Genomic DNA, 13,871 nt, shown 5'->3' on the forward strand with positions numbered 1-13,871 from the left:
AGTGGAATGCAGTTGTACCCCGTACTTGAATTTTCAAGTATGGAAATGCAAGAAAAATGTAGATTAGTATATAGGAATCATTTTGACTTCCGTGTTAGTGTAAATTAGTTGATATTGATTCAGGTCCGCATTAAGCATGTATTTTGATTCACATAAAAATGTGATAAACAACATAATGGCGATCAAAAATAGCACAAGTTAATTAAGGTGAGTTATTCTGGGATTTGGATTAGGATATTTGCTGCAATAGGAGTGGCTCTGCTATGTGTCTTGCTGTGCTACATGTGAAGACACAACACCTGCCTCAAGCAGTTGCTGGTCACAGTGGCAGTGTGACCTGTCCATTAGTCCTGACATTCATTTCACAGTGGCAAGGCAGCATGGTGGCAAAGTGGTTAGCACTGCTGCCTCATGACACCAGGGACCCGGGTTCAATTCAATTGGGTGATTGTGCGGACTCCACTCAGACATTCTTCCTGTGTCTGTGTGCTCCAGTTTCCTCCCACAGTCCTGAGATGTGCAGGTTAGGTGAATCGGCCATGCTAAATTACCCCTTAGTGTCCCAAAATGGGCAGCTTATGGAATAGCCATGGTGAATGTGTGGAGTTATGGTGATAGGGCAGTAGGGAGGGCCTGGTTGAAAAACTTTGTCAGAAAGTTGGAGCAGATACAATGGACCAAATAGCTTCCTTCTGCACTGTAGGCATTCTGTGAATCCATCAGACATCACCATGCAAGAGTCTCTGAGAAACTAAAGGAACCTTTGTGTTTCCCTTTTATTCTATTTTGCAAATCTGGGCCCTGTCTCAAGATAGAAATAAACAACGATGTTGTGATCAGCACTAAGTTCCTGCAGCTGGAGTATAACTTGGGGTGGCAAGTGGCAATTCTGATTTGCATACAATTTAAGAGTTGATTATTAGAGAAATTAAAATTCAGACAATAGACATATCCCGATTAGTGAAGCTCCACACGTTTGTGTGGCATTTCTGTATGCAGCTGATTTACACAAACATTGATCCAAACATTTGGCTGAAAGTTACATATGTGGATTTACAGTATGAAGGCATAGAAACATAGATAGGAGCAGAAGGAGGCCATTTGGCCCTTCAAGCCTGCTCCATCATTCATTATGATCATGGCATCTCCCAACTCAATAACCTAATCCTGCTTCTTCTCCATAACCTTTGTTCCCATGCGCCCCACTATGCCAAACTGAATTCCTGCACATGTGTGCTCTATTCATGCAATGCTGGTCAGTGCTGTAGTTGTTGCAACTCGTCCATTCCCTTACGGTGCTCTGAATGGGGAATTCTTTTTAACATGTTTGAACATTTGTTTTAATGCATTTCCTTTCCTCCTTTTATTGCCAATAATACATCAAGGAGCGTATGCAGGTTTGACTTCTTTTGAGTGTAGATTTTTTTTGTTTATTTTGCACTGTAATGCTGATGAGAAGAAAAATAGTGCTTTGCAGCGTTGTACTGTTAGTAACATTCTGGAGAATCTGTGCTGCTCTCCTTCCTAAGGTGCACACCCAGAACTATACTCAGTATTCCAGGTGTGAACTAACTAAGGTTTTGCAAGGTTCTAGTCTAGCTCTTTAAATGTAACTTTGCATTAGTCTTTTGAAATTGATCAGTATGTTTTGGTGATCTTTATACATGGAGCCCTAATTCTGTTTGGATCTCTTCTCTGCCCACTTTTCCTGCTTGGATGAATATAATTTTTAAAAATCTACTCTTATGGCCCAAAATGGAAATCCTCACACTTGTCTGCATTGAAGTTCCTCTGACATTTAATCTGTCAATGTTTTTTCATATTTTAGTGCTGCTATCTACCCTGATCACTGTGCTCCATATCTATGTGCCATCAGCAAACTTAGACATATAGCTCTCGATACTGTATCTATAACTATTCAATAAAGATATTGGGACAAATTTTCCCGTTCTGCCTGCCATGGGAATTGTAGCAGGTGAGAGGCGAATCATAGAATGGTCCATTGACCTTGGGCGAGGTCCATGGAAGAATGAAGCGGAATGCCAGTAGCTACTTTGAGTACATACACACTATCCCTAATGTTTGTCTTCTATACCTTAACCAATCTCCCGAGCAATAATTTGCCTTCAATTCTATCACGTTCAATTTGAGTTCTACTTTGAAACCTTATCAAATACCTTCTCGAAGTCTTTTGAAACTGCATGCATAGACATGCTCCAACTATTCACTATTTCAGTTATTTTCTTAGACATTGCCAAATCTTGACAAATTCTATGTCGTCAGCTCAAAATTACTTAAGTGCCCAGTCACTTTGTTCTTAATTGTAGATTCCAATAACTTCCCTACAATAGATGTTAAAGTAATAGGGTCAATAATTTCCGTGTTCCCTTTCTTCAATGAAGGAGTTACAATTCCAGTTTTCCTAGCTAAAGGGGCAAACCAGAAGCAAAAGAGTTTTGCAAGATTGCAGCTAAAGTCATTGCAACTTTCCCCTTAAAATCCTAAGGATTTGCTAGTCTTTGATTGTTAGATTGCTTTCCCCCAGTCCTTTTTCTTAGCAACTTCAGCTCGGTTTTGCTATATTTTAAGTGCTTTTACCAAAAGTGGAATAGCATTTAACAGAATTTTAATACCTGTGCCAGAAGAAGATATCGTCAGTTGACTTTTGCTACGTTTGTCCTTACCAGTTTTGTCTGTGTTTAGGAGCATCCAAGACCAGAATATGAATCCAAACTTCTAGAGAAGAAGCTTTTGAAAGGAGAAAAGGATCAATATGTAAGTTATCTTTGCCCCGTAATTTTACTGTGGTCTTTGTAGATGTGACATCTGTACTTTGTGAAAATTAATATCAATCGCTGTGGTATTGTAGAACCATAAAATGGATCATAGGACAGTTACAGCATAGGAGGAGGCCATTTGGTCTGTCGTGTCTATCCTGGCAATGCAACTAGTCCCACTCTCAGTCCATTTCCCCATGATCTTATTGAAGTCAATGCTTGTCTTATTGTAATCAAGGTTTGTCTGATTGCAACTGATACTTGTCTTATTGCAACTAACATAGATTGTACTTGTACTTATAGTTTTGATCACAGTTTGTTCCATCATCTTACAGCAAAAGAAGGAGCAGGATGGCCACACAAAGTGCAAAACCAATTGGAAAGACAAGATCTGTTTGGCCATGGGTGGGACAAGCGTGGCAAGTACAATTTTTATAATGATTATACTCTGTGCTAAGCCATGAATCTCTGTTTTAAACTTCATTTATGACCAGATTGATTGGGGAGAGTTTTAGAACATAGAACACTACAGCATAAACAGGCCCTTCGGCCCGCAAGTTGTGCCGATCACATCTATACCCACCAAGCCATAGAACTATCTGTAACTCCCAAAGCCATTAGATTCCATGTACTCATCCAGAAGTCTTTTAAAACACCCCAGAGAGTTCGCCTCTACCACCACCGACGGCAGCTGATTCCACTCACTCACCACCCTCTGAGTGAAAAACTTACCCCTACCATCTCCTCTGTACTTCTTCCCAGCACCTTAAACCTGTGTCCTCTCATAGCGACCATTTCAGCCCTGGGAAATAGCCTCCAAAAATCCACCCTAACTATTCCTCTCAACACTTTATAAACCTCTATCAGGTCGCCTCTCAACCTTTGTCTCTCCAGGGAGAAGAGACCTAGCTCCCTCAACCTATCTTCATAAGGCATGCCTCTCAATCCAGGCAACATCCTTGTAAATCTCCTCTGCACCCTCTCAATAGCTTCCACATCCTTCCTGTAGTGAGGTGACCAGAACTGCGCACAGTACTCCAAGTGGGGTCTGACAAGGGTCTTATAAAGTTGCAGCATTTACTGTCCTACCCATCAAGGGAATCACAGTGGGCAGGGCGGTGGATCCATGGAAAGGTCTGTTGACCTCATGTGGGATTTTCCAGTTCTGAGGCAAGAGAAAATCCTGCCCATTGAGTCATTTTGAGAATACTTTAGGGGGTAAAGGCCTGGAAAATGTAGATTTGGTTTTGGTCCTGTGAAGAATGTACCTGGGTGAATCTGAAATGCCCTGGACTGTTGGAAATGTGAGGGCTTGCTTCACTGTGTCATGGATAGTTGTTGCTTCCTGTCATATAAAAAGCCATGTAATTTCTTTTTGGTGCACGTGTAAACATGTGAAAAAGCTGTAATACAAGCTGGCTTTTTTTAATCCCCCTAGTAAGTGTGACTCTAAGGATTATTTAATTCACTGCCTCTGCATTATTCAGCCACAATCTATTTTCATCATGTTTTAGGTTTACACCCATCACACACCACCGTCACTCTAGTGCCTTATATGTTACAATTCACACTTGAAGTCTGAGTTGCTGTGACAACAAACACTTTGACATGCATGTTATAGTCTGGAGCGATGGATAGTGACAGTAGAAACTGTCCTGTCCTTTCAGTCTCCTGGCTGAACAGGAATTTCCCCTACTCTTATCACTTGCCATTGACATACAGTGGAAGGATTTACAGGAGAATACTCAACCTGTTTGATAGTATTATGAACGCACCTTCCTTAGCCATCAAGGGCAGCACAGAGGTTAACATTGCTGTTTCACAGCACCAGGGAACCCAGGTTTGATTTCCAGCTTGGGTCACTGTCTGTGTGGAATTTGCACACTCTCCCCGTGTCTGCGTGGGTTTCCCCCAGATGCTCCGGTTTCCTTCCACAGGTAGGCGGATTAGGTGGATTAGCCATGCTAAATTGCCCCTTAGTGTCAGAGGACAGAGTCAATGCATGGGGTTATGGGGCAAGGGCCTGGATGGGATTGTGGTTGCTGCAGACTCAGTGGGCCGAATGGCCTCCTTCTGCACTAAAGGGATTCTATGATTCTAAATCTTGGGATGGGAACATGGAATTTCTGGATCAGACACAGGGGCCAGAATTTTACTGCCCTTCCTGCCATGGGAATTGGAGGCAGTGGGAAGGTCCATTAACCTCAGACAGAATTTTATTAATAGTCACCTACAAATTCTGTAGTCGGGTGACTTGTGTATTAATTTCAATATATTTTTTAAGGCTAATTTCTAATACACTCAGCCTTATGGATGCGGCCACACCAACAGATGGAGTCAGACACAGTTTAAAAGTTTAAAGCTTATTTATTAATGTCACAATAGGCTTACATGAACACTGCAATGAAGTTACTGTGAAAATGCCCTAGTCGCCACACGCCGGCACCTGTTCAGAGAGAGAATTTAGCACGGCCTACGCGCCTAACCAGCATGTCCTTTGGACTTTGGGAGGAAACCGAAGCACCTAGAGGAAACCCACACAGACACGGGCAGAATGTGCAAAAAGTGACCCAAACCGTTACCATGACCCACATTTGCACTCAGAATAGCCTTTGAGAATTATAAGGTTTTCATCATCTAGGAACTTGGCTAACCTGCTTCACTGGTTCAGAAGCCATAGAGAATAGGCAGCATGTCTCCACCAGGCAACAGGAATTTGGGGGCAGATAGCATGAAACTCTGTGTATTATGGGAAAGAAGAAAGTTAACAGTGTAACCTCGATCTATACCACTTGGTGGGCAGGTGTAGGAATAGATCACCTGCCCATGTTGGAACCAGGCTAATGCTGATTTAATTAAATCCTGTGCCCTCCTCAGAACTGTTACGCTAACAGCAGATAGGGGAATGGGGTATAGTTTACAATTTAACACACACTGCTGCAGGACTGTGTTGAAAATCCGGATATGGAGCTCTACTACTATATATTCCGCCAATAAAAATAAAATATCACGCAAGATGTAAATTGTTTTGGATTTCCAGCCAGCATTCCATTTGTCTGTCTGTACAGGCAGCACTAAATTACAATATTCACTTTGATAGGGCTGCCATCTAAAGATATGGAGGGGGGGCGGTGCTAGTCTCCAAGTGCCGGATTTCCGACGCCGTCAGCTCCACTCCAGAAATCAGCATAGAGCTAAATAATTTATGTAAATACTAAATTAAATACCATTTAAATGCAATTAGCAGGCCTGGAATTGAAATTGCCATATCTGCTAGCTTCCACCGGCCCCCCCAACACACAACTCCCAGCAGGATGATTTCACTCTTGCAAGGTTTAGTATTGCTCCCTACTTGCAGGGAGCTGGCAGCCTGTCCCTGCTGGAGTGAAGGGGAGAGTCAGTCAAGGCCCCCCCAGAGGGTCAGGTGCCAGGGGACTGCCCCCTGAGCCTTGCCAGCCTGGGCCCCCTGGCACTGGCCAAGGGGCAAATTGCCAATGCCCATTGGATATCTGGCCTAATAGGGGGCGGGGGCTCTGGGGAGTGATCGGTGGATATGTTGGGGAGGGGGGGGGGGGGGGGGGGGGGTGGGGTGGTGGGGGAGTGGGGAGTGGTCTGGCTGCCAATCTGTTGAGTGATAGATGGAAGGATCGGGGCTGGTCATGAGCTTGTGGAGGGGGTGGGGCTTGAGGGGGTGGGGAGGTGGGCGGTGCAGTCAACCTTCTGGGGGTTTTGGAACTGTAGTGGTGGTGGGGGAGGGAATTGGAAGATCTCGGCTGCGGATGGGGGTTGGGGCAGTCGAGGCTGATCTGCATAAGTTCAGGGGGTATGGATTGGACCGTGGCGGGATTGTGATGCTGGTCACCAATCGGGAGGCCAGCAGTGCAGGGCTACTGTGTATGCGCCTATCTCAGAGCTGACAGAATGGCACGTGCGCGATGGTGCACTCTGCACTATGTTGCCGGCCTCTCCAGCGGGAATAGGCCACACCCACTGATTTTTAATGATTTATGCTCGTGCACTCTGCAGTGCACAATGTGGGAGATTAATTTTGAAACTCCATGATTTGTTCCAGTTTTTGTGTTTTCGACGCATAAAATATTCTAGTTCTGAGAAATGCTTTTGAAGTCTGATTCAATGTTATTAAATAAAGATTCCCCCCCCATTGCATTGCAGAAAACTGAAAGCATTGTTCTTCCTATAAAGAAATCGCTTGTGAGTAGGTTTTTAATTGGTGTATGAGGTACAAGGTTGTCAGAAAGTCATCTTTTACTTTCCATTTGAAATGGTAGGGTAACAATGAGGTGCAGTGAAACTGTTATCAAGCCACAAACTAGTGAACTGGAAAAGCAAATGTGGATTAGCTGAAAGTACACATGAAATTTTAGCAGCCTTCAAAAGTGCTGCCAGTAACCTCTCCTCACAAAGGGCACATCTCGAGAGAGGCCTGTTATATTGTTTCCCCCAATGCCTGCTGTTTATGCTCGATGGAGAAGTTAGCACAGATAAACTCTTGCATTCTCTGAAGCAATATGCAACTTGATGCCTGAAATGCATGCACGGTGCTATGAGGAGAACAATTACCTCTCCCCCCTTCGGGGGAGCAAGAAATAATAAAACCTGTTTCATATGGCTGGATCTCTGAGTGATTAGAGTTAAACCAAGTAGCTCAGCTCTGGTGAAAACTTACAATGGAGGTAACTAAGGATAAGATTATACAGAGGCAAAAATAGATAAGTAAACTACACTGCTTAACTCTTGGTGGTGATTTCTGAATCCATCATTAAGATTTTAGTGTCCTTTTGCCAAAACTCTCAAAACTGTTGTCTGAAAACAAAAACAAATTATTGAATTTGTAGAATTTGCTGCCCTATAGTACAGAGGAGTCTGAATTGTGAATAGTTTCAAGAAGGAGACAGATATATTCCTAATAAATAAAAAGTATTGGAGGTCAGTCACCAGTGGAGCGCCCCAGAGACCCTTGCTGTTTGTCATTTTCATAAATGACCTGGATGAGGAAGTGGAGGGATGGGTTAGTAAGTCTGCCGAAGATACGAAGGTTGGTGGCGTTGTGGATAGTCTGGAGGGATGTCAGAAGTTGCAGCATGACATAGATAGGATGCAAGACTGGGCTGAGAAATGGCAGATGGACTTCAACGCGGATAAATGTGTAGTGGTCCATTTTGGCAGGACCAACGGGATGAAGGAGTACAATATCAAGGGTAGGAGTCTTAGCCGTGTTAAGGAGCAGAAGGATCTTGGGGTCCGGGTCCATAGGACCCTTAAATCGGCCTCGCAGGTGGAGGATGTGGTCAAGATGGGGTATAGTGTACTGGCCTTCATTAATCGAGGGAATGAGTTTAGGAGTCGGGAGGTAACGCTGCAACTTTATAAGACCCTTGTCAGAACCCACTTGGAGTACTGTGCGCAGTTCTGGTCGCCTCACTACAGGAAGGATGTGGAAGCTATTGAGAGGGTGCAGAGGAGATTTACAAGGATGTTGCCTGGATTGGGAGGCATGCCTTATGAGGATAGGTTGAGGGAGCTAGGTCTCTTCTCCCTGGAGAGATGAAGGTTGAGAGGCGACCTGATAGAGGTTTATAAAATGTTGAGAGGAATAGATAGGGTGGATTCTCGGAGGCTATTTCCCAGGGCTGAAATGGTCGCTATGAGAGGACCCAGGTTTAAGGTGCTGGGAAGCAAGTACAGAGGAGATGTTAGGGGAAAGTTTTTCACTCAGAGGGTAGTGAGTGAGTGGAATCGGCTGCCGTCAGTGGTGGTAGAGGCGAACTCGCTGGGGTGTTTTAAAAGACTTCTGGATGAGTATATGGGATCTAATGGCATTGGGAGTTACAGATAGTTCTATGGCTTGGTAAGTATAGATGTGATTGGCGCAACTTGTGGGCCGAAGGGCCTGTTTTGTGCTGTAGCTGTCTATGTTCTATGAATATGGAGAACAGATGGGGAGGTGGATTTGAGACTGAAGGGAGATCAGCCATGATCTGATTGAATGGTGGAGCAGGTTCAAAGGGCTGAATTTGCCGACTCCTGCTCCTAATTCCTATGCTCCTATAATTCGCAGCACTTCCTGCTCTGTTGCGTCTGAGTATGTCCATCTCGATGTGGAGTTAAATACTCACATGAATTGAAGAAATTGGCAGCAGGTCACTTTCATTTTCAACCTGAGGTGCCTTTAGTGAATTCAGAACAAAGACACAAATAGCAGGACAGGCTCCCATCCCATGTTGATAGGTGATATGGTGGCCATGGGGGATCACTATTAGATCTCTCCGTGGAGTACGAGCTCCCTGAGTGAGCAGGTGGAAGCTTGCGCGGTGGGAAGTGTTCAGCGGGGGTTCTTCACCGCTGTAGCTTCCGAGGTGTTACATTCCCCAGCTGTTAACTGCAGGAGTGACCTCTTTCTTGGTACAGAATGAAGGGTACTTGGTGATAGGAGATCCCCGGGAGTATCAAAGTGCAGATGCTGGATAGCAGTTGCATCTGGTGGTCCCGTCTTGACTTTGACATCATGATGATCTATGCCAGGAAAATAAAAAACTTATCTAAATAAGTCACTGTAAAGATATCTGACTGAACAATTTCGACTTGCTGAGCAACTGTTAGCAAGAAGTAAACAAGAGAGTTGCCAAGCAGCACAGAACATAAATACCCATCATACACCTTCACAAAACACAACAGAAATATCTCCAATATAACTCCTTATAAATTTGTTGCCATCTTGGCACAACGACAAATTTCTACTGACGTCAATAACAAGGGGTGATTCTCCCAGCCCACGAGCTCCCGGGGAGAATCGTTTTGGCCCAGAGACGGCACCGACTGGTTAGCAGGTTTTGTTCCAGTTGCCGGAATGTTCCGATGGCCCAAGTCCATCACACCGGCTCCCATCGAGTTCCCAGCCGGATTGGGCAGGAGGCCAATAAATATTCAAATGCGGTATCTCACGCCTGATTAACGACATGAAGCTCAATTGATTTCCCTCCTGCTATTCACCCGCTTCCCAGTAGGACCTTCACCGGGCAGGCTTTGGTACAGGGACCTGGTGTGTAGGATCCCTAGGGATCAGAGAGCAGCAGCAAACCCTCAACAAAGAAAGGCACCCCCCAGCCCCTCCCTTCACAATACCCTCAGACTCCTCTTCCACTCAGGCTCTCAACTCAGCCCCTTCCCCCCTTCAGCTGCACTTTCCCCTCAGAACCCCCCCAACCCAGCCCTCCTTCCCCCTCAACCCCCCCCTCAAACAATCTCCCTTCTCCCTCAGACCCTCATTCAGCCCCCTTGCCCCTCAGAACTCCATTCAGCTCCCCATCCCCTGAGATCCCCACTCAGCCTCCCCTTTAGGACACATGCATTGGCAGTGCCAAGAGGGCAATGAATGCATTGTAGTGCACTGGCACTCTGTGGCCTGGCATCTTTGCTAGGCAGCCCACAAAGGGTCCTTCAATGGTCCCGGGATTGGGTGAAAGAGTTTAATGGGTGGTTTATGGATGGTGGAGAGGATGCCCCTCTTTGGTGAGGGGGTTCATAGAGCACCTCTGGACAATGTAAAGGGGAACCATTTTGGGAGCCTTCTCTGAGCACGGAGATGGGGATGCTCTTTAAAAAGGATACTCCAATTTTGGAACGTTGAGGCAGGCTGGGTGAGTTCCCCAAAATAGCCTCATTATGTGGGTGAATCCCACCTGACAGATGCTCCTGATGCCAGTGGGAAACATTCTTGCTTTCCTGGTGGTGTGGGCACTTAGTCCCGATTCAGGAGAATCATGGCCTATATATGGATTTTTGCAACCCAGACTAGTACCGGGAACCTCTGACCTCTTCTGTGGCTGGCATTCTCTGATACTGCTGCAGTGAATGGAGTTTTGGCTAAGCGAGAAATTCTCCGTTCTTGCTGGCAGCGAGGGTGAGGTGAACGAGACCCGAGAATCCCAGCCGAGATATATTCCTGGGTTTGTTGCAAAATCTATTGATAAGTCAGGAGCCTCCAACTGATATGGAAGCTAAATTCTGCACATTTATGATATCAAGGTCAATGTGTGTCCGTGGCGTAGTAATACTTCCCAGCAAAATACTGCACTTTTGTCTTTTGACAATTTTGTCTTTTAAAAAACATTTAGACAGTTACATGGATAAGATGGGTACAGAGGGATATGGGCCAAATGTGAAACTATTGGGACTAGCGTAATGGTTTTAAAAAAATAGGGTGGCATGGACAAGTTGGGCCGAAGGGCCTGTTTCCATGCTGTATACCTTTCCCCGGAATGGATTGATGTGTGTATTCACCTCAATGGAAACAGGAATTCCTCAATACTGAAGTTGCTAATTAATAGTTTTGGCCAATCAGTTTAAACCCCCATTCCAGTCTCGGTGGGCGTTATCCCAATTTTCTACACAAGGTGGTGAATATCTACAGGAGCTGACCAATAAGCTTTATTTGATAGTCCAGTAATCCAAATTCTCTGATTAGACCTTAAACCCGGCTAGGAATAATAAATCTGAAACCTTTGCCCCTTTAATGTTAGGAGTATGGCTGCCACTGACACAACCATAAACTCATCAACTATCGCTCATTGATAGCACTCAGGTGCACAGAGGTTCAGGTTCTCGTTCCTGAGAATCGAGCATGAAATTATATTCATTGGAGTTTAGAAGAGTGAGAACAGATCGCATAGAAACTTATAAAACTCAAACAGGCAAGGCAGATTCAGAACAGATTTTCCTGATGGTGAAAGAGCCCAGAACTAGGGGGGTCATAGTGTGAGGATAAGGGGTAAACCTTTTTTAGACTGAGATGAGGAGAAATTTCTTCACCAAGAGAGTGGTGAATGTGTGGAATACAAAGTAGCTGAGGTCAAAACATTGTGTGATTTCAAGAAGAAATTAGATACAAGTCTTGGGGCTAAAGGGATCAAGTGATATGGCCGGGGGGATGGGGGCAGTAGAGATCAGGATATTGAATTTGATAATCAGTCATGACCTAAATGAATGGCAGAGCAGTATCGAAGGACCAAATGGCCTACTCCTACTTTTGTTTTCTGTTTCTAAAGGTAGCCTGGCATTTCAGCACAGTACCAAAGTGTGCTGTACTTTCTGATGAGATGTTAACAATGAACCCCCAAGCACCTCCATCAGGTGGATAAGACTGTGTGGCAATGACCAGGCATGTTCTCCCTGATGTTCTGGCCCATATTGATCCCTAAACCAACATGATTAAAACCAATGATCTGGTTACTATCTTCTTATCTGTGGGCAACTTGACTCCCTACACTACAACTTGTCAATGTCTTGTCAAGAGGAAAAAGGAAGCGTATGTAAGGATGAGAAAACAAGGTTCAGTTGGGTTACTTGAGCATTACAAGGTAGCTAGGAATGAGTTAATAAAAAGGGCTTAGGAGAGCTAGGAAGGGGCATGAGAAGTCTTTGGTGGTTTGGATAAAGGAAAACCCCAAGGCTTTTTACTCTTAAGTGAGAAATAAAAGAATGATCAGGGTGAGGTTAGGGCCAGTCAAGGATAGTAGTGGGAACTTACGCGTGGAGTCAGAAGAGATAGGAGTTCAATGAATACTTCTCTTCAGTGTTCACTAAGGAGAGGGGTCATGTTTTTGATGATGAGTGTGAGATACAGGCTGATAAGATGGAGGAGGTAGATGTTCTGAGGGAAGATCTATTAGTAATTTTGAAAAACTTGAGGGTTGATAAGTCCCCTGGGCCAGATGGGATACATCCTAGGATACTTTGGGAGGCAAGGAATGAGATTGCGTAACCTTTATTTTTGATCTTTGGGTCCTCACTGTCCACAGGGATTGTGCCAGAGGACTGGAGAGTGGCAAATGTTGTTCCTCTCCAAGAAAGGAAATAGGAATGACCATGGTAATTATAGGCCAGTTAGTCTTTCTTCGGTGGTCAGTAAGTTAATGGAAAGGGTCCTGAGAGATAGGATTTATGACCATTTGGAAAGATGCAGTTTAATCTGGGATAGTTAGCACGGTTTCGTGAGGAGTAAGTCCTGCCTCACAAATTTGATTGAATTCTTTGAGGAGGTAACTAAGCGTGTAGTCGAAGGTAGAGCAGTTGATGTTGTATACATGGATTTTAGTAAGGCGTTTGATAAGGTTCCTCATGGTAGACTCATGAAGAAAGTAAGGAGGTGTGGGATAGAAGAAAATTTGGCCGATTGGATAAGTAACTGGCTGGCTCATAGAAGACAGAGGGAGGTGGTGGAGGAAAAATTTTCAGACTGGAGACCAGTTACCAGCGGTGTACCACAGGGGTCAGTGCTGGGTCCTCTGCTATATGTGATTTTTATCAATAACTTGGAGGAGGGGGCTGAAGGGTGGGTCAGTAAATTTGCTGATGACACCAAGATTGGTGGAGTAGTGGATGAGGTGGAGGGCTCTTGCAGGCTGCAAAGGGACATTGATAGGATGCAGAGCTGGGCCAAAAAGTGGCAGATGGAGATTAACCCTGATAAGTGCGAGGTGATTCATTTTGGTAGGACGAACTTGAATGCGGATTACAGGGTCAACAGCAGGGTTCTGAGGAATGTGGAGGAACAGAGAGAGATCTTGGGGTTCATATCCACAGATCTCTGAAGGTTGCCACTCAACTGGATAGAGTTGTGAAGAAGGCTTAGTGTTAGCGTTTATTAACGGGGTTTGAATTTAAGAGCCGTGGAGTTATGCTACAACTAATCAGGACCTTGGTGAGACCACACTTGGAATATTGTGTGCCGTTCTAGTCACCTCACTATAAGAAGGATGTGGAAGCATTGGAGAGAGTGCAGAGGAGATTTACCAGGATGCTGCCTGGTTTGGAGGGTAGGTCTTATACGGAAAGGTTGAGGGAGCTGGAGCTTGTTTAGAGCGGAGGAGCATGAGAGGCGACTTAATAGAGGTTTATAAAATGACGAGGGGCTTAGATAGAGTGGACGTTCAGAGACTATTTCCTCAGGTGGATGTAGCTGTTATTAGGGGGCATAACTTTAAGGTTCATGGTGGGAGATGTAGGAGTGATGTCCGAGGTATGTTCTTTACTCAGAGAGTGGTTGGGGTGTGGAATGCACTGTCTGCTGTGATA

General features: G+C 44.8%; 1 protein-coding gene across 5 annotated transcripts in view; it reads left to right on the forward strand.

Annotated features, from left to right (window-relative positions):
- Positions 1 to 13,871, forward strand: part of LOC145355316 (anoctamin-2-like) — a 117,536-nt gene that overhangs the window by 65,935 nt on the left and 37,730 nt on the right. For 3 of the 5 annotated variants that reach the window (XM_080207270.1, XM_080207274.1, XM_080207272.1), the window contains 3 exons: positions 1,386 to 1,397; positions 2,704 to 2,775; positions 3,113 to 3,200. In XM_080207270.1, the coding sequence (XP_080063396.1) occupies positions 1,386 to 1,397; positions 2,704 to 2,775; positions 3,113 to 3,200 (172 nt within the window). The remainder of the gene's footprint in view (positions 1 to 1,385; positions 1,398 to 2,703; positions 2,776 to 3,112; positions 3,201 to 13,871) is intronic. The other 2 variants (XM_080207271.1, XM_080207273.1) reach the window with 1 other exon arrangement.

Source organism: Carcharhinus amblyrhynchos, chromosome 19 (genome assembly GCF_965287045.1).
Source record: "Carcharhinus amblyrhynchos chromosome 19, sCarAmb.v2.hapA, whole genome shotgun sequence".
Classification (NCBI taxonomy): Eukaryota; Metazoa; Chordata; class Chondrichthyes; order Carcharhiniformes; family Carcharhinidae; genus Carcharhinus; species Carcharhinus amblyrhynchos.